Source organism: Clinocottus analis, unplaced genomic scaffold (assembly GCF_023055335.1).
Source record: "Clinocottus analis isolate CAN_PGR_092001 unplaced genomic scaffold, fCliAna1.0.p SCAF_21, whole genome shotgun sequence".
Lineage (NCBI taxonomy): Eukaryota > Metazoa > Chordata > Actinopteri > Perciformes > Cottidae > Clinocottus > Clinocottus analis.
The window spans coordinates 4,236,280-4,257,499 of NW_027175943.1; the positions used below are offsets into that span (position 1 = coordinate 4,236,280).

The 21,220-nt window shown below is 44.1% G+C and overlaps 1 protein-coding gene across 4 annotated transcripts; it reads left to right on the forward strand.

Moving 5' to 3' along the window:
* Positions 1 to 243: 243 nt before the first annotated feature.
* On the forward strand, positions 244 to 21,198 carry acin1b (apoptotic chromatin condensation inducer 1b). Of its 4 annotated transcripts, XM_068588461.1 has the most exons (18): positions 244 to 396; positions 2,045 to 2,110; positions 2,448 to 2,559; positions 2,867 to 2,934; positions 3,254 to 3,832; positions 3,923 to 4,741; positions 4,860 to 4,927; positions 9,191 to 9,311; positions 13,908 to 13,953; positions 14,635 to 14,777; positions 15,442 to 15,591; positions 15,757 to 15,928; positions 16,111 to 16,256; positions 17,704 to 17,811; positions 18,024 to 18,131; positions 18,492 to 18,837; positions 19,408 to 19,505; positions 19,613 to 21,198. In XM_068588461.1, the coding sequence occupies exons 1-18, from the start codon at positions 262 to 264 to the stop codon at positions 19,961 to 19,963; spliced, it is 3,636 nt and encodes a 1,211-aa protein (XP_068444562.1). In that variant the 5' UTR covers positions 244 to 261; the 3' UTR covers positions 19,964 to 21,198. The 4 variants fall into 4 exon arrangements, with proteins under 4 accessions (XP_068444562.1, XP_068444559.1, XP_068444561.1 ...); XM_068588458.1 differs by having other exon boundaries at positions 3,254 to 4,741; XM_068588460.1 differs by having other exon boundaries at positions 3,254 to 4,741; positions 4,863 to 4,927.
* Positions 21,199 to 21,220: the final 22 nt, after the last annotated feature.

Sequence of the window (21,220 nt, forward strand, 5' to 3'; positions counted from 1 at the left end):
AAAACAAATACATAATTGGTGCATTTTCTACCCCATACACCGTACTTTCCCGTAGACCAGTCAAATTCCGAATACAAATACTTTGAATGAGAGAAACTGGTCTTAAGAAGTTAAAAACGTCCCCAATATTGCGTTTTTCAACTGTCACAGCACAGTTTTGTGACTCGGAGAAACCGAGCCTTTCCGGAAACTGCCGAGCTGTGACGCTGAGCAGCAGCCGTAGCGACGCTAGTTGGAGTTTAGACAAGCGGAGGGAGGAAAATGGCGGACGAAGATATTACGCTTGATGGAAAACCTCTACAATCGCTGCGAGTGGCGGATTTGAAAGCCGCTCTGGAGCAAAGAAACCTCCCGAAGAGCGGGCAGAAAAACACACTCCTGAAGCGACTGAAAGGGGTAAGTTTTCGCTCGTGTTCCGGCCGCCTGTCGAGTCTGGCTAAGTTCGGCAGGAGGCGAGAGACGGTGGGGGTTAACGTTAGAGGCCGTAGCGGTGTGTGTGGGCTCAGAAGCGGGAATACATAAATCGCCTGGTACACGTTATTACGCGTCCACAACAGTTTCTGCTCTCGGCTACGTGTAGCTTTACGCGTAGCGAAGCCTCCCACCGACCGAATTCATGTTTGATTGCTAAGTATACTTCGTGCACCGTGTTGCACACAGTTGAACTGTGCACCTGTCAAGTCGAGGCCTAAGCTGAGTGCACACAGTGTACAGTACACGGACGTGCCCGCGCTTCGGTTTGTGAGTGTATCGGGGGTAACGGGGGCGCGCCTCGCCATGTAAACACCATTTTACGAGCTTCCCCCACGAGTATTTTAGTCAATTGTTAAGTTATTTTTTTCATCCCCACCGTTGTTGTCTTGCTCGAGACACCCAGCACGTAAAACCCGTATGCTTCGGGGTCATAGTTGGGTTTTTTGAAATACTGTGGTCATGAGTCTCAAAAGTCCCCCCTCCCCCAGAGTGATGTTGGCCACGACAGACGTATAAAATAAAGTCTAAACCTTTTTTATGTTTTATTTTCTGAATTAACTGTTCTCTCATCGAGTTTTGAGTTTCCAAAATTGAGCCCTAAATGCCGTTTCAGTAATATATTTTTGGATGTGAAAACAAATACGTGTTAAATTATTTATTTTTATGGACTAAAACTAGTCTAACAAATATATAATTTACAATATTTTTCTTCTTCTAAAATAAACTGCAATTATTATAGCCAACAGAGGGGAACTGTGTCATGCATTTTCTCTGCATTTCTTACAGAACAAAACACATGGTACTTTCTGAAATTATATTTAGTTTATCATAAAGTCACTGCCTGGATCATATTTTAAGTTTCTGTAGATAGCAGTTATTTGCATACAGTCAAAACGTATCCCTGCAGGTGGGACATGGTACAAATGAACCAAGCCTTCAAAAGTGTGTAAAAGAGGCTGCACTGGGGACAGCAGAGGGTAGTAGTTACACATTGTTACTGGGTTTGTTCATTTGTTTTGTCACTTCTGGATTTGAGTGTAAATTACTGAAGGTCTCATTCTTATTAATAAAGCAGAAAACATTTATTTCCAACTATTTTTGATATGAGGTGTCTCATTTCGAATAAAAAATAGATCTACTATGTTTTTCAAATTGTCAGTGCCATTGCAAAACTACGTCTTTTCACAATGATGAAAAAAAGTTGAGAAATATTTATCTAAAAGATAATTTTGCGTTTGTGGACGTATTTAGTATTACTATTAAACATTTTCTGTTTTTAATTTGAATAAAATGTTTCCATGCAATGTCAATGGTTATTGTTTGAATGTGACATATTTTAAAACCAACTAAATAAAACTTGCTTCGTCAAATTACAAAGAAATCTTTGACTGGAAGATATTTTTGCTCTGAAATCATTTATCACAACATTTTTGATAAACTAATATTTGCTTTACAATAGAATCAGAAACTGAGGTGGACAGTAAAATTTGATTTAGGGGTTTTAGCAGCTGTCCTGTATTTATTTTATTATTTTGTATATTATTTAAATAATACCACTCCTTATTTGCAGGCACTGATGCTGGAAAATCTTCAGAAGTCGTCCTCCTCTCACACTGGGCTGCAGCCCAACTCACAGGTAAGAATAGATTTTCATATTTAATTTTTAATATGTGTGGGCATTTAAAGCTCTGTAAAAAAAACATAGTATTGATGTATTTTATTGGCAGAGCTAACCTGTAGAATATTCCCTACAAAGACAAACAGAAATAAATTCTTGTTTGAGGTCAGTTCTGCTGTTTCAGTCTTATTTTTATTTTATTTAAATTCAATTTGTTTTTACAAGCAAAACTTTTGTCAGGACTGGAGAAATGCTTTCAGGCTTACATGCACACATTTAGTGCTCTTTGGTTCTGTGAATTTGACATTGCAGAGGGTTAATAAATTGCCTTTTTGTGTACATTATTGTGTTGTAGATCGGTGAGGAGATGAGCCAGAATAGCTTCATAAAACAATATCTGGCCAAGCAGCAGGAGCTCCTTCGCCAGAGACTGGAGAGAGAGGCTCAACAAGAGGAGGAGGCAGAAGGTAATACATAAACACACACACACAGCCACAAATCAGACAATAAACCTGGTCTCTGCTACGTGAACTGTGGTCCTTTAGCTTAAAGACACTGGACAATCTTTGCGTCTTTCTGCACAACACACTCTTTCTCTTTCAGCATCTGCACTAGCTCAGTTTCATGTATGTTTCTATGAACATGCAAAACACAAAGCTCCCATATTGGATTATTAGCCTTATTCATTCAGAGGTTGTCCTTTGGTGGATTTGTGTTAATAATCCTCACGTTGTTGCTGACGTCTAACTCCTTCTTTGTGTCCTTTTCTGACAGAAAGCCCAGCAGTGGTGGAGGAGGATGAAGACCACTCTGAGGACAATGACTGCTATGTCTCTGACAAGGTCAGTCACCTCCACACACTGAAGAGTCAATGAGGAAAACTAGAGCTTTATCCCTTTGAGCATGATGCTCTAAAAGGCTTCACAGCGATGAAAGGGTGTTGTGAAAATCTTATTTTTCAGTCCCGACCTTATTCTATTTGTAAAGCAAAATCCAAGGTGGTGCTTTTTACAGACACAAAAATGTTTCCAACACTTGTGTGTTTCAATTTTGTTCCTATGGTTATCCTTCACCTGGAAAATAAATGTTCTTTTCTTGTAAATGTCTAAAAACATGTCAATGAGTGTCTTCTCTCAGACTGAATCCATTATTTTTGCCCAGAAGCATCACAACATACCCCCCAAGTCCTCAATGACCAGAGCCGAGGAGAAAGAAGGAGGAGAATCAATGATGGGTCATATGATGATGGCGTGCGGCCCTGACGTTGGCCCCGCTCCTATCCTCCACCCCCAGGAGTCCATTGAGGCTCCAGGAGTAAGGATGCAGCGAGCCACCTTTCATCAAGGACATAAGGAGCCACCAGCTCCGTCCCCTCCCCGCGCTGTAGCCTCGCTGTCAGTGCGTGTCCTGGGCCAGCCTGACCGCCAGGGCCTCCCCCCTGCCGTACCCCGAGCCCAGGAGAAGGAGGGCACCGCACCGAGTGAACCCGGATCAGCTCATCCTGTGCTCCACCTTAGTCGATCTGCTGGGGTCTCAGCGGGAGGTCAGGTCCATGAGGACAGTGATGACGACGACGATGACGAGAGCGAGGATGACGAGGATTGGGGGCCTGGTCCCGGCGGTGCACGAAAGGGCAATCAAGTACCTCCTCAACCGCAGCAGATGCCCCCAAGCGCCCCATCAACAGTTGCGAGATCCAAACGCAAGCTGCAGCCTCCGCAGCACATCCCACCTCCACAGGTACACCACACACCAATGCAACTGCGCCACCCCACTCCTCCTCCCTCTCCACCTCCTGACTTGTTTCCCCTACCTGACACTCCCAAACAGAGCCCACCCGACACAGACGACCAGGAGGGAGATGGCCCCGAGGCTTCATGTGGTCCAAGGTTGCCACCTTCCACCATGCAGAGGCAAGACTCTGACTCAAGCTCTCGTTCCAGCAGTCCTGAGCCCCCTATAAAGCGCAGGCCAGGGCCTCTTTCTCTGCTGGTACATAAGATGGAGTCAGAAGGGGCTTTCCGTGCAGCAGAGTCCGCCTCTGCTGTGGCTATGTCTGGGGAGGCCTCACACTCCACTGCTGGTTCCACCAGTTCCAGTGAATCTTCACAAAATTTGGAAAGAAAGAGGCTTCTAGAGAACAGGGCAGTAGAGGAGGAAAGGCGACTGAATGAGGAGAAAGAACAACACCAGAAGCAAGAGAGAGAAAGAAAGAAGATCCAAGAACAAGATAGAGAAAAGAAACGCTTGGAAGAAGAAAAGGAGAGGAAACAACTGGAGGAGGAGGAGAAACAGCGCCAGAAAGAGGAGCGAGAAAAAGAGAGAAACCGCCAGCAGGAGGAAAAAGAGAGAAAACACCAGCAAGAGGAAAAAGAGAGAAAACACCAGCAAGAGGAAAAAGAGAGAAAACACCAGCAAGAGGAAAAAGAAAAAGAAAGAAAACACCAGGATGAGGAGAAGAGGAGAGAGGAGAAAATGCAGAAGGAGAAGAGACAGGAGACAGCCAACAAAGGAAGGGTGGTTGTGACTGAGGCCCAAGACTCAGGTTCCTCATCAGATTCTGACTCTAAATCCGACTCCTCTTCACACTCATCACAATCCTCATCTTCCTCCTGCGGTGATAAAATCATTCCTGTCAAAAAGCTGAAGGTCAGTGATCAAAGAGACGTGCGTTTCTTTCATTCAACACAGCATTTATAGAGATGTTTGACCTGTTGTGTGTGTACTGTTATTTCTGTTTGAATAATTTTTAAACATTATTTCACAGAAGACAGAGCATGATGCAGAGGATGAGAAAAACCTTAAAGGGGCAGATAAACGATGCCTTTCAGAAAGGTCAGTAACCATCATTAAAATACAGTTTATTCCAGTAACTAGTGGAATTAGGTCTTCAGATCACAAAATGAACCATCTTTATTCAGTTACATCCTAGATGCAAATACATAGTTACATAGATTTCTTAAGTGGCTCCCTGCAATATTTATTAACATTGTGTGTTTTTTCAATAAATTGAGCTATTCTTTCTGGATATATCAACTTGCTAGATGTGACTTAGAGAAGCTTATACATTAAATATGGTGATACAATCACAAAAGAAGCACTTCAACCTTGGACATATCTAGTCAATGTGAACTTGATCACTGTATTATTTAGATATCCAGGATGCCAATTACATTTTCTAGCTATGTGGTCATGCCGAAATGAACTTTGGCTCTATTTTTTAGCTATTTTTATTTTAAATAAAGTAAGTTAATTTAAATGAGCACAGGGTTTTTGCTTTGTTTTGTCTTTTTGTATTATATGAAGGCTGTGGTTTAATCACATGTGTATATATGCAGTATTTAGTTGAGAAAAACCCGTGTCTGCACTGTTTTGTGAGCTTATTTCCGATTGTATATCATTTGTAAGCATATAAAGGCATTATTTAATGTTGTTTCCGGTATAAAAAATGACGGTTACGCCTCCCAGATCTCTTCAACATGAATCGGTTGTGTAGCAGTGTGTGTATTTCTCGTCAGGCGTTCACTGCGGCAGCCCCACGAGCGGCGTGGCTGCTGCTGCTTTTCTCTTGAGAAAAGAGGGTCCTTTTTTTCCGCCTTTGCCTCATTGCATTGTCCCAGTTTGTCTTTTTTCATGTAATTTCCATTTGTGACTGGCAGTAGAGCTCGTGTTTCCATGCAGCGCGGTCCCTTCGGCTTTGAATAATATTTTTTAGTTTGATAATATCTCGGAATGCGACACGTTTGAGCGGCTTAACATAGCTTTTATTTTGGAAATCTTTGACCGGAAGATATTTTTTTCACCCTCCCTAGTAGACTTGACACAGGTCTCGCTAGCCAACATGGCCGACATGCATGCATTGCATCCCTGATACCGACGCAGTGCACGGCTAATCAGCAGTAGAAACAACCGCGACCGGATTTTTTATTATTTCGCGTCCCCGGTTTCAACCAACGGCTGACCGGAATAACCGTTGGCGACAAAGCGTCATATTTTTTTTTTATCCCCGGGGGTTCCCTCTCAAGGCCGGTCATCATGCTGTCCGAAGGCAACAAAAACGGGTAAGAGCGAGCTAGAGGGCGACTCAAGGCTTTTAGTTTGCTGGTTGTACTGAAACATCAGGAATCAACGTGTATACATCGGTCCCCTCCGGTCGTGTCCTACCGGGAGACCGGCTGCACATTGCGATGCTTGATGAGCCAACAGCTCCTTCCTGCCTGTTAAATATCATGTCATCAGTTCACATTGGCCTGGTTTAGGAGCGTGTTCGCCCATGTGAGGAGGACCGGGGGTGGGACCGTGGTTGAGGGTCTTTTGTTGAGTGAAGGAGCAGGGAAGATTTTTTTTTCGAGGGGGGGGAAGGGGGTCTCCCTTCTCTGATCAGTGCCTAAAATAGCTTCACATTGGAGGAGCACATTGATTAATAAATAATGGGCTCAGATTTCATGGTGTGCTGAGGAGAGTCATGCGGACTGTGATTTCGCCCCTACTGTTATTCCTCTTGACCTCAACATTGTGTGTAATGCCAGGTAGACCAGAGATAAGAGGAAATGCATTTATATTTCATATTGGCGTCCTCATTTTGTTGTCCCGTTAAGGCTAATTTATGGCCACGCTGTAAGAGCAGTTTGTTGTCTACGCCACAGGAGATTATTTATTTTATTTCAGGGTTTGTGTGGCTGTAGCTGTTAATGATCTCACTGTTGTCAAGGGAGATCATTAAAGCAGACATCTGTTAGCTGTACAGTCAGTGTGAATGGACCCTTATGGTGTGATATAATTCTCCCAGCTGGCACCAGCACTCTCGTCCCCTGAGAGCTCACTATGTGTCCGATGTGATCGGTGGCAATGTGATGGTCCTATTTACGAGTCCAGTTTGTTGATTAGGACATGATTTGAGTAATTCTGTTGAGCTGCCATGAATGAGAATTGGTGCCTCGGGTCCTACCACACTTCTAGTCAATTTAAAGCAGTTTAAATAGAGGCGATGCATTTATTTTGTGATGCATTGTGATGCTCTTCCCCCAGATTCAAGATGTACTTCAATGTGGTTCCTCATTCCCGCTTGGTCATATGAATACAAAGCGGTTTGACTTGAAGGGCTTCACGGGTGTTATTTGAAAAGGGAAAAGCCTGCATCACGCAGATGCACTGTTAATTCACTCATTCTTTCTTTTGGTGTCATTACATCATCTCGGCCTGGTCTTTCCTGATCCTGGGGGGATTGTATTTCCAGTAGACATCTGTCTCTCTTTATATGCTGCCCAGGTGCGTCTCTTGCCTTTCCCAAGAGCCACACACACATACACATTGACATCCACACCTAGGGCAAATGAGGAGATCCATTGTGGCATGGAGGAGGGGAAACTGCTGTCGCTCTGCCTGCACTTCTTATTGACTAATATATCCAGAGGAAGAGGTCGAACACTCTGGGTAGATTTCACTGGTACATAGACTGACATTACTGTCCCTCCTCTTAAATAGACTTGTGGCCATGCTGTATGTTCAGGAGAAAGAGGAAAGCTGAGGTTTGGTTGTTTGAGTCTTTTTACAGTTAATATAGGTTTTTTATTATGTAAATCCAAAGGAAACTGTGAATCACCTAGTTATAGAAGGGACTTTGAGGACGGTGACTCAGCGTTTGAATCTGAGATTATTCTGAGGGTCAAATTGAGTGCTCGACCGCCTTCATCTAGGAAGTCACCTGACTAATTTAACGATTGTTGGATTAATCAGTTTGAGGCTCGGGGAAAGTTTTGTAGGCCAAACATTTTAAATATTAGATGAATAAAGAAAATAAAAAGGAGCTTAAAAACTAAAACAATGTTCATCACACAGGCATATTAAAAATTACTGTTTTACGGTTTTTAATTCAAGAATTTCTGCAGTAACCAATAAAAAGATTTAAGACATCACATGCTGCAGAGATTGGCATTGTCACCTGCAATTCACTATCAAACATTTATTTGTTTAGTGCTTTTTCTATTTTTTAAATGCATCATTTACTTCCGTATCCTGTGAAACGCTAACGATGCAATCCAAAGCATCATGTTACTGTGCATGGTGATGGAGGACAGGATGCTGGAAGATGTGATTCTCCCACCTACAGGGTGCTGCCTCGGCGGTAGGGGAGGTTGAGAGGGTAGCTAAAAATATAATGATGACATCTGCTTGGTTTTGCCCTGTCTTAGATAACAGCGATAAAATCAAACAACGTGGAGAAGCTTTTGGCTGTGTGACTGTCTGACTCATAGTAACTCTTCAAAGTGGTTCTTTTATTGGCTGAGTTGGATTATTTATTTTTCTTTTAATAATGATCCAGCCTGGATCAGATGAAGACACCACACACAGAGAGTCAGCTGTCTTGGACTATGAGTTTGTTTGGAGAGTGTTTGTGACCCTCGGTGTCAGTTAGCTGTGAGTTATTCATAGCAGGAATGACCCAGATCACTGGCCCCCAGCACCCATCCTCTGACACATCACGGTGTTTTCCCCTGTCTTGTTCTACACATCGTTGTGTCTGCTCGCCGACAAATCCTCATATTGGGCTCCACGGCGGAGCTGCAATGTCCTAAAGCTCCAGGTGATGTCATTATTAAAATACACTTAGCGCAGCACTGCTTTGTGATTGTTTCGAACATTTTAATCTCTTAGGATCAACAGAAAAAAAACTAAGCCAAAAGGTCAAATTTAAAGGATCATCATGATTCTGGTATTTCAGTAAATTCATCCTTCTGTCAACACAACAGTCACACCCACTCCGAGGATGCTGCTAAGCCTAATTATCACTGAGTGTATAATTGCAGTCATTATCGATTATTCCTACAATCACTGGCTTTGATATGTTTTAATTATGCATCATCTAAGCTCAAGGAAACAATTGTTTGATTCACAAAAGACGGATAATTTAACTCTGGGATTCATAATTTCAGACTATTAGCAAAAGCCACACAAAGGTAGTCAAAGATTACAAGTTTAGGATTGGTAACATCAGACACTCTGATGGAGCATCATTGACCCTGAGCTCACGGACAGTATTTTACAGTCAAAGCTAATTTTCTCCCACTCGCTCACCCCAAACGTCGTCTCCTTCTGCAGGGAGGTGTCGGAGCCCAGCGCAGCAGCAGTGACGGAGGCCGAACCCGACTCGGAGAGCTCCAATGCCCAGCAGCCGCCCTCTGGGGCTGAGCCGGAGAACAGCGAGGGTCGCCTGGAGGAGGTAAGGTCACTGAGGGTGGGGGTGCTTGGGTCTTTGCGCTGTCTCCTACTAACCTGCATCCTCATTCATATTAAAGCATGTATAGTCAACGACTTAAGTTAGGAGGGTAACTTAAACCAACACAACCCTGTGGTTTTTAAAACTGATCCTTTGTCCGGCTCCTGTGGGGATTTTTATCCTCTCGATTCTGGCTCTGTACACAGTTGCTGTATCCTTTGTAAATGCTCATCACATCAATAAATTTGAGGTTTCTACAAATGCTCATAGGTGAACAAACAGGGGTTGAGTTGGAAATGCGTCGTGGGGGTAAATAGAAATTAACTAATCCACTCCATTACTGCAACTAATATTTCACAACTTAGATGATCTCTCACACACTTGCCTGGTCTGTCCTGCAGAGGGATGTTAAGTATTGATGCTGCTGGGATGCAAGTAGTGATGGCAATAGTGTGTTAAGTTAGACAATCATGCTACAGAAAGTGCATGCTTCCCACGTTGTGCGTGTGTGTGTGTGTTTGGGGGGGGGGGGGGGAACAAAACATTAAACTTGAGCACCATAACACATCAAGCCGATTATTGTCGAACGCTGTTTAGCATCTATATTGACCCATGGCATTGCCTTTCAATGATTTATCTGCCAATGTTGGCAGTGCTCTGCTCTGATCAACATTTCAAACGATTAAGAACTTTGAGTCGGTGGCAGGTGACGCCAGTTATAAGACAGGTTTTCATCTTAGCGATGTCACTGCTTTTAGTCAAATTTGTATTTATCTTCTTGCAATTTATCAGACTTATTCCCCATTTTCAAAAACTATAATGCGACAATTAGAAAGACAGATCAGTTAGTTCCTCTAATGCACTGCATGGTGTGTCGAGGTCTCAACCAAGAGAAAAATATAAACACATTTAAGATAGTTCTACCTTCACAACCTAAATATACCACAGTGAATCATTGTTGGAGCTCATTATGTAGAAAATGTCTGTTAGTGACGGCCTTAAGCCATCACCACTTATTGCTGCAAAACCAGATACACACGAACATCCATTACATTAGTGCTTCTTGAGTACTTTGTTTAGATGTAGTGGGGCTTTGCTATCCAATACATGTTATTACGAGCATGTCTTTTTTTTAAGTGTTTGTGGGTTTTCTTCCCCATCTGCATGAATAATGGACCCTGACAGTGTGTTGAGATGCATCAGGGCTCGTTTCTGCTGTTTCTTCCACCCAGTTTTCATTCTCTCTGCTCTCACTTGCTCCTTCCACACTGTCTCTCTCTCTCTTTTTGTTCACTGTCTCTCACTGCTTCTCTTCCCCTCTTTGTCCCCCTTTCTTTCCATCTTTTGCCTCTGTATCCCATCATGAAAGCTGCTCTCTCTCACTATATATATTTATGGTGTGATTGCTGTTTAAAACCCCATTGATTGCTTTGTTATGAAGGTGCCCATGCCTCTTCCATTGCCCCTAATGGTACCTGCTGCGTACTACTACTACCACCGCCACCACCACCACCACCACCAACACCTCCTCCACTCCTCCTACTCCTACAACTCCTGTCCCACTATGCCCAAGTGCGTCGCTGTTACCTGAATTAGGCCCAGAGTCTGCAACCCCATGCCACTGAGTAAAGCCCGAGTCTGCGTGGCCGTCTCCCCCCGTAGCCCTCCGTTGACGTGCTGAGCCAGCAGGAACTGGAGCTCGCGTCAGACCACCACCGAAAAAAGGCAGTAGCAGCCATGGTAACTGCAGCTGCACACAGTTGCCATGGTAACCCAGCCTCCAGGGTTGGAAAGCCTGCTTCGCTGATCTGAACCCAACTGGACTTTACTGCACTGTGTGGTGATGATGAACGATGGTGTGAAGGGAGGGGAGGTGCTCTGTATTGCCTGCCCCTCCCCACCCACCTTGCCCGTCTGCCATTTTGAGGATGAGCACATCCTCAAAAGTGTTGCCCTCCATGCCTCAGTCCTCCAAGAGCCAGATGCAGCTCAAGAGACAAAAGACAAAACTCTTCAAGTCTCCTGTTTTTTGTTTTCCCCTCTTGGGCTAATCCCACACTGCCCCCTGCTGGCGGTGCAGACGAATGACTTTGGACTGAGAATCCCTGCAACATCCGTGGCAGTGATCAGGCATGAGCGTTTATACGACCACTGTTTGGGGATTTAAGTTTGAAAACGCACTCCAACAAAGCAACTGAAATAATCAGCGTGGAAGTAATGATTATGTGATTTTTTTCAAGGGAAAACTTTGTGGAAAAGACCTGCTTGTGACATGGACCGGTGCTTTGATTGGTTGAGCTTGGCTCGAGGCTAACAATCATCCCCCCCGCCTTGGAAAGCTGGCCAGCCCTTTCAAAGGCATGTCAATTCTTTCATCATGCTCGACGTTGCCATTCATAAAAGAACTGTTCCCCTTAACTCTGCACCGGTTCCACTGTAACGGAGACTTTCAAGGGACATGGTGCCAAGGACAAGTAATCTGACACACATTATGCACCACAAATCTTTGTGGTTCCAGAGTGACATTGATCATCCACACAGAGCTGGATATCCTCTACAAAGCATCCCCTCCCTTCCTCTGCAGCCACACTGTTCGTTAGCGCATGTGTGTGTCTCAGTGGATGTCTCAGACACTGCTGTGGGCCTGACAGATGGATGACTGCTGTTTATGTCTTTCTACATCCATCTCCTCGCTACATCCACAACTCGTGCCCTGCATCTCATGTGAGTGCACAGACATTCATGCCAGCAAAGATACTCAAGATGATGTCTATCAACACTCATGTTTCCCTGGATTGTAATCTAACAAAGACACTTTCTTCTGGATTACTTTTGGCCACTTTTTTTTTTACCATCAACAACAGACCTGTGCTATCGATTGTAAACTGTGAAGCACACCTTCTGTCTATGGAAACCTCATGAACAGCTTTAAAATCAACAATGCCACAGGATACCACTTCAGATACTCTCACAAAGGCCTTTCAGACATTACATTGGAGACTATGGACAACTATGACATTCAAAGACAATAAATTCAAGCATCGCAAAATGGATTTTTAAATTTTTCTTTTTTACTTGCACCTCAAAGATCATGGACTCTAACAAAGTATACGTCGACCCCGCCCCCCGCCAGAATCCATCACAAGGCAATTTGAAACCCTTGTCTCCCCAAAAGACTGAAACTTGACTCTTTGATCAATCAAGAAAAGTCCTCCCCAGCCCCATTCAAGAAAAAAGTCCAATCCAGTGGCTGGTGCCTAATCTGCATACTGTAATCGAGCCCCGCCCTCACTCCTCTGCCTTCTCTGATTGGATCCTTGTTGCCTAGATACAGTACACACTGTCGTGCGGTTGGGCCATAGTCGAGCCAGTAAGGAATCAGGTGTCAAATGGTACCAGGAAATGACTTGTGATTATTCCTCTATTTTAAATTGTATACAATTTTAAAAGGATTAACTGGAAGAAAAAAATACTTTTTTTTTCTTAATAAGAGGAATACATTTATTCCTCGTAAATTAATGCAAAAAAATCATTAACTGTCGCATGTACTGCAGTTTATATTTGCTATTTCGACACCAACATGAAAGTGTTCAGACACTGCTGGTTTATAGCTGTGTGTTGTTAAATATGTTAAATCTTTAAGTCTAATTTAAACTGCAGTACCGAAAGTCCTGCCGAAAGATCTTTGAGTCTTCTACACTCGGTTCTCCACCTCTGCTCCACAGAACTCATCATCACTGACAACACTTACAAAGGTTGACCAACAATAACCTGAAACATACGTTTGTAACCTCACAATTGATGAGCTTGTAGGGTCTTGGTCTCATTAATGTTCAATGTACTTTTTGCTTCATTGGAAGAGTTGACCGACGTGAACAATGGACCTATTTAGTAGTATTCTACTTCATGAAGAACATTTAACGCAGTGCACAAACTCTTTAAGTCTAATTTTAGTTGTGTAACGACCAGTAAATCTTACTAACAGGTTGTGATTAGGTGGGTTATTATGGCCGTAACTATTACTGGGTTGGAAGCTATAAAGAATCAGACACATGTACCTCGGACTAGTTTAAAATTAAAGTCACCCAACCTCTAGGGAAAATCAATCCAGTCCAAATGGGACGCGAATCTTGACAGTGACGGGATCCACTCAAACGCACTGACAGACACTTCTCTAGTCTCGGTCCTCTAATGGACATTACCTTGTAATAACACGAAGATATGACCCAGTTTGAGTTTTACACAGGCCAGCTTGTGTCTTGATGAACACTATGCACTTGCTTTGTCCTTAGAGTCTCACTCACACACACTCTCACACACACAGGGGAATCAGCGTAATGATTTATCGCAGTGTCTTTGAGCAGAGGTGGAAGGCGGAAATGTGTCTGGAGTCTTTCTGTATCGACCCAGAACTCTCTCCATAATGTGGTACAATTGGAGCCTCCAGGCATCTGTTTAACCCCCCGCCCCAAACCCTCCTCCACTTTTCCTGTTTCACCTCCTCTCTGTTGTTGCCTGTTTGTGTTTTTGACTCTTGGTTCTCATCTCGCTCCGCACCCCTGGGGTTTCTGTATGTTCTCTCTCTGTCTCTCTTTCCAGAGCACCACTCCGAAGGCTTTTGCTGCTCGCAAGATATCCTTGACCAGTGAGTAGACCAAGTGCATCTTTTGTCCTCCATGGAGACTATTTAGACACAAGAATGAAAAAGAAAATGTTACTCTATTCATTTGTTGACTTATAACAAGCAGAAAACTGTTGATCTCCTCAAAATCTTGGTGGCAGATGGAAATGTATTCACACTCTTTGAGGACGTGAATATCCTTTCGCACAAATGCGCTCTGGTAGCAGAGTGTTTGGGAAACAAATCGCTTTTACTTATGTGCTGGTTTTGGCCACAACATGTAAATGCTACAGTCTTTCATGCCGTTTAAATGCGCGTCGGTGCTTGCTGTTAAATCATTTCTGTACTGTACCCATAAGCTCAGTGTGGCAGAAGTAATGCACAGAACCTTCCTCTTAAATATCTACCAACAAACTTGGAACATGTTGATTATATGAGTTTTAAATTTAACAATATGGGAAATGGTTACTGAAATTATTTAATCACACAGTTCCATTTTTAAACTCATAAAACTTTAATTAGTTACTGCAACCGATGGCAAAACTATCTGGGTTAAAGTTTAAAAGCAATTATTTCTTCTTTGAGGCTATGAGCCTGCAGAAACTTGTTACCATAGTTCTGTTCAGCACAGAGCAAATCCTCCATCTGAGAGTTTAATTTTCTCTCTTCTCAGTGATGAACTTCATGTTTTTGGCTTCTCTACAGGCAGCAAGACATCTCCAGTTGCCACAGATGGAGGAGCAGGTGATGCCGACGCAGCAACTGCAGCAGGGAGGAAGAGGCGGTGGGGCTCCAGCACAGCAGTCACTAAGAAACCATCCATCAGCATCACCACTGACTCACTGAAGGTACTGGCACGGCATACAGACCAGGACCGGGTGTCCGTGCAGGCGTGGGAAAATGTGGGAAATTAATTAGATGAGTTTGCTCCTTTTTAGTTGTAGCAATATTTTTTTGATTGGCGCTGACATTTTGGCCAATACTTAATATTTTCACGCCAAAAAAAATCAATGCCATTGCTTCAAAGAGTCTTAAACATTTATTTTCTCTACTGGCTCAAAGGGGGTGACTCCTATGGTTGCAAAAAAAAAAGTTTTTTCCAACTAATACTTTCGCAGTGGGTTTTTCATTCAATAAAAGTTCATTGTAACCATTTTGGACACCTTAAAAAGTCTTATTCAGCGCTTGGTTGTACTCTGCTCCTTCTTGCATCTCTTGTGGTTGCAAAAAACAAGATGGCGACAGCCAAATTGCCAAACCTGAGGCTTCAAAATGGCGCCCCGCGAACCAATGTAATGTCACAGTGACCACGTCCTCTTCTGAGCAAAAAACGTGATGAGTTAAAAGAATATCACAAGTGAGCTTATGGGCTTTTAACCCATCTCTCATTATTTACATAAGTTTAACCCTCGTAAAAGGAATAAGGGGAAACAACGCCACCATATCTTCTTGCGCTGTATCATATGTCCTTAAAATATTGAAATATTTCTATCATCTGTCTATGTCCTTTAGTCTCTGATCCCGGACATCAAAGTGACCCAGGAGGCCGTGATGGAGCTGCACCCAGAGGAGCTGCAAATGTCTGGGGACGAGGAGAACCTGGACACCAGCGGCCGGGGCGACCAGGACAAAGGCCTCAAGATCAGACGCACCGTCACACAGGTCAGAAGAGGCTCGTTGTGTCTTTACTGTCTGATGAAAACATATCGGCTCCAAATACTGAATCAAACATGCCTCATCCAATTATGTTTAATAGTCTATTTTAAAGCTGTCCTTGAGGTTTTTTCGTCAGTGGTTTTGAACCGTCTTTCCACCATTCTTCCCCAGGTTGTCCCAGGCGACAGCCAGGAAAACGGACAGACGAATGAGGAGGAAGAGGTGGAAAAAACGGAGAAAGAGAAACCCCGCAGGCCCTCCAGAGAGACCAGGAAGAATAGTGTTTCTGAGGAAGCTTTGGAGACGCAGACAACTGTCCAGCTTGAAGGAGAAGCCAAGAAAGGTGACTCCTTCCTGTGAAGTTTGTGGGTTTTTAATTGCTGCCGATTGTTGGGTGCAATTTTTTTCTGCTCACTTCCGCCTTCCCTCAGGCAGTACTTTATCTTTCTCTCTGTGGGTGCATTTCTCTTATTTATTTTTGTTTTCCCATTCCACTCACTCTCCTCTCCATCGTCTTTCTCTCAGTTACCCCCAGCGACAGTCTGGTGCGTCGCTCCATAAGTCAACAGAAATCTGGCGTGTCCGTCACCATCGATGACCCCGTCCGTGCAGCCAGGCAGCCCTCGCCGCCTCACGGCCAAGTCTCAAACATCATCCATGTGACTAATCTGGTGGGTTTGCAACTCTGTGCATTACATTAAGGCTACAGGAAGTACAGTGAAAATGTGTCATTTCTTGGTCGGGTTGGAGCCTTAAAGTTTCCCCACAAACTAAAATTAGGTTGAGGGGAAATGAAGATCCGGCATTTCAAAGTCTACTCAACAAGATTTTCATGAATGAGGCATATTGTGTTGATGCCAGTGGTTATCATCATCATTCCCATAATTAGAGTCAGGAACACTAACCCAGGTATTACGGCTGTAGTCAAGTAGCACCTTACGTTTGGGGCACACTGCATGACTAAACAGACGATGACAAGACTAGACATTACACATTTAATGACTAGCATTTGCAGATTTCTTTTTACTTGCGTCATAAAAGCAAGACGTATAAGTAGTTTTTGGATCAAAGACTACCAAATATCTAATGCCACCCAGCCTCAATGATCTCAGAAAAACATGGCTCTTTGCCTACAGTAACACAGAACGCAAACAAACAAACTGAAGGTTCATCGCTCTGCTGTGTGACCACAATGTCATGTCGTGTTGGACAAGTTGACATTATGACTTGGTGCTGGTCAAAAGGTCAGAGGGTGCACAAGTCCTCAGGATGCATCCTCTGGGAAAGATAAATATTCAAACTACTTTTCATAGCAAGTTGTCAAGACCAACATCATCACATCCACAGAGCTACACCATTGGAGTTTGAGCATTTCTCTCTCCAGCTTGTCGTACTTGATTCCCGTTGATTTTACTCTTACTGGCTGTTGTCGGTCTTCATTCCAACGCTGTCATCACTTCATGTTCAGATTGAGAGTTCTGTTTCTGACACCAGTATCAGAAAGGCCTCTGGTTCGTCCTTAAGTGCTGGATCGAGTATCAGCGAGTACAAGAGTATAAGCACGGATCCAATGTCATGTTATTTATTTTGTCAGCTCAAGTACACTAAACGGGAACAACAACAACACCTGTCTATTGCTACCCGATGTGTACATCTGAAACCTATTTGTTCCCTCATGATGTCACATTGTGAACAAGAGGAGAGCTAGTTAGTGTTTGCTGTTGGACAGCACAGTCATGCTTTTAAAAAAACAACACTAACAGTTGTTGATGGAGGTTCCCTTAAGTTACAATACGATGCCTTCAGGCTCCATTTAGTAAAAATGACTATGGGTGAAAGTAAATGTGTTCAAATGTAATCTTGTCAAATTGTGTTTTGACGTAAAACTTGATTAAATCCAGTTGTTTGAGGTGGATGTGTTCACAGGAATATAGCTGATATCAGAGAGGACATTATGACCTGCTTAGTGTTTTTGTTTTCAACGCACTGGAATCAGATTGGTACTCTGTATTAGGAAGGAAAATATTATATGGAAACATCTCAAATTCAGATATATTTTGTCTTTTAAAATTATTATCTTGTCTTAATTAATTTCTGACCAACTTGTGCCTCCCATAGGTGCGACCCTTCACCCTGGGCCAACTCAAAGAGCTGCTGAACAGGACCGGCAGCGTGGTGGAGGAGGGCTTCTGGATCGACAAGATCAAGTCTCACTGCTATGTCACAGTGAGTATCAACAAATTTTAATCAATTGCGTGTGATATTTAACCTCAGGAATCAACAGATGCATTTACGTGATTGTCTGTCACCTCTGTGTTCTCATCCACTTGGCTGCGGCTGCTCCTGCAGAGTGTGTGTGTGTGTGTGTGTGGGCTGATATGTGATTACAGAAAAGGACTATTTTCAGCCTGATCATTTTTGTCCCCTGTGCTTTTTAGTACACTTCAACAGAGGAGGCGGTTGCCACCAGAGCGGCCCTCCACGGGGTCAAATGGCCTTCGAGCAATCCCAAAGTGCTCAGCGTCGACTTCTGTGAGCAGGATGAGGTAACGCACGACATGCCGAGTTTCTCTTTTTGTCACTGTTGCTAAACTGAGGTAAATAAAGAAAGGAGTCTCCAAAATGTGCCTGTAGGTCTCAGTTAAAGGAGTAACGAAATACTCTTACCATATAGTGTGTATGTCGTACACAACCAGTACTGTCCACCATGTTGGCTTACTGTGAAATCTGGAAGTCCCAAGCATTTTAAAGCAGTACATTGTTGCATCATACTTGAATTCATCTTTAACTTCATTTGCTGTCTTTGTGGAGTTATTTTTCTCCATTAAATTTGGTTTCACACTCTAAAACTATACCAACCTCCCTTTTGTTTCCTTATTTTTATGTTCTTTTTGTCTCCACTGCAGCTTGATATTCAAAAAGGCATCCTGAAGCCAGAAAAGGAGGAGGAGCTTATTTCCCCGCCAAGCGGGCCTCCGATCCGGCTGCCCCCTCTGATGCCGGAGCGAGGCCGGGACATGGAGCATGACCGGGAAAGAGACCGAGGCGTTGCCGGCGTGCGGGACCTGTGGGCGGAGCGACAGAGAGAGATGGAGCGCCGAGAACGGGCCCGCGGCGAGCGGGAATGGGACCGCGATAAGGTCCGCGAATTCGCGAGACCCGGAGAGGACGAACAACGCTCTCGGTCCAGAGACAGAGAGCGGAGGAGGAGAGAGAGGGCCAAGAGCAAGGAGAGGAAGACGGATAAGAAGGGTAACGAAACCTCGCTGTGATCGAGTAAAATGATTTGAAACAGACGAGACGTGCCAAAACAAAGCATGCTGGTTTAAATATTTAGCAATAACTCACTCCATTGCTTTCCAAATTGAAATGTAGTTTTCCAGTTCATCGAGAGCATCCATTTCACTTTTTTTTTATTACTTTGTAAATATTTTGTTTGCCACTTGGTTAATTATTTAGACTTTTACTGAATTATTTACAACTTGTTTTTCAAATGGTGTATATTTGTTGTCCAAAGCTTTAAAAAAAAAATCCATAAAGCCAGAAAAGCTTGAATAAAACATAATAATCTCCTCTCAGTATCCAACCAATCACAACCAACAAACAAGTCAAAGCTATCCCTACTCCTCAATCTACGGATTGTTATTGTTAGTATCCACATGAAACCGGCTGCATTGATAAGAGAGAACAGACTTGCATGGACGGTACGCACTGTTGACACAGACTGTTAGCTGGCATGCAGCCCCATGTGTCCCACCTCTGTTCCTCGACATGTATCTTGATTTATTCCTACATTCACCCTTGTACGTTTCCCCTGGACAGAGAAAGGAGACGAGCCTCCTGCGAAGCTGCTCGACGACTTGTTCCTGAAGACCAAAGCGGCTCCGTGTATATACTGGCTCCCCCTCTCCGAGGAGCAGGTTGGTCGCTCGCACAGTTTTACAACCGTCCGTCACGATTCAGCACACTTTTTTTTTTTTTTTTTTTGTCTTGATGTCCTCCAACTGAACTGCTCTGTGTCCACCAGGCGGTGCAGAGGCTTCTGGACCGCACAGAGCGGCAAAAGGAGCGCGAACGAAGGCGCAAGGAGCAGCAGGAGGAGGAGGAGAAGAAGCGGGAGGAGGAGCGGAAAGAGAGGCTGAGGGGCCGCGAGAAGGACGGCCGCGAGAAGGACGGCGGCGTGGCGGTTGCAGCGGCCGCGAGCGCCGGGGCGGCCGGGCGAGGAGCCGACAGAGACCGCGAGAGGGAGCGCGGCCGGGATAGAGAGGGAGACAAGAAGAGGGACAACGTCCAGCGGCCGAGTCGACCCTCGGCAGGCGCCGCCGGCAGTGGACGGCGCTCCCGCAGCCGTAGCAACCCCAGGGATAGACGCCGCTGAGGGCCGAGTGGCTGCAGGGAAAGCTGAAGAGAGGGGAGGGAGAGAGGGGCGTGGCGTGGCTAGGGACACTGCAGGCAGGGAGTCTTGGGAAGGGACTGTTTCATCTCGGCGGTGCATTTTTCTCGCCTGAAGTTCGGGACTCGTGTCTGCTCCTCGCCGCCTGCTTTAATTCGTTCACTCTTGACGCCGGCGTTGTCTTCCACACACTTCTGCCATTTAAACTCCTCCCCTCCCTCCCCACCTCGCCCGTGTCAATTTACACAGAAACTGCTGAGTAAGCGTTCTGTTGATAGTAACACGGCAGTTTATCTAGCTCCTGTCCCCGCTCTCGTGTTCTCTCTCCGTCTTCCAGAAGTCAGTCCTTTCCCTATGCAGAGAGCGGCGGTCCTCCTCGTCTCCGCGTCGCGCCGTTAAAGAAAAGAAGCGGAGAGGACGGTGGTTTTTCTGGCTCGCCTCAGCATTTTGTCCCACTGAGGTTTGGGAGCTCGCCTCTTTATTTTAGTTCTGCGGGTGCAGTTCCTTCCTCCTCAGAGCCCTGTAATAAAACCAGTCCTAAATAGATCCCTGACCTTCAAATATTTTCTAGGATCAGTTTTAGTGTTCTACTCTTCAGCACTGAGAATTCTTCTTTTTTTTTTCACGTTCGACTACATTTGACCTCGTCAAAAGCGAGGATTTTCTTTTGATGAAGTTTTATGAATCATGTTCATTTTTTTCTTCTTTTCCCAGTCTTGGAGGTTTTGTTGTGTGTTACAGCAGGTGATGTTTGTGTGAGTAATAACCTTCATCTCTCTCTCTCTCCCCCACAAAGATGCAACTGGTAGTCTCAACACTGTAACATAGAAAAGTGTGTGATAGAAAGAGACGTGATACGTGTTGTGGTGATGCAGGACACATGTGCACATGCCCGAGTTTGTCTTTAGTGGATGTTTTTGGAGTCAGAGAGGATATAAGATTCTTGTAAAGTGGTTTATTCTGTAATAATTACAGGCTGACCTTCCCTGCACTGAAGTCTCAGTTTAAAACTCCCTCCTCTGATGATCTCAATCATATATATATTTAAGGGGAGGTAGAAATACAACGTTAACCTTCTAATAAAGTAACGGTTACAATTTTAATATTTTATGCTTTTAGTTCAAAACTGTTAGATGTTAGTTGCTCTTTTTTTTCCTTTCCTGCAAGTGCTGAATGTACTGAGAATTTAAACAAATTGAATAAATTTAAATTGGTTATCAGTTTCTCTGCTTGAGTGTTTTT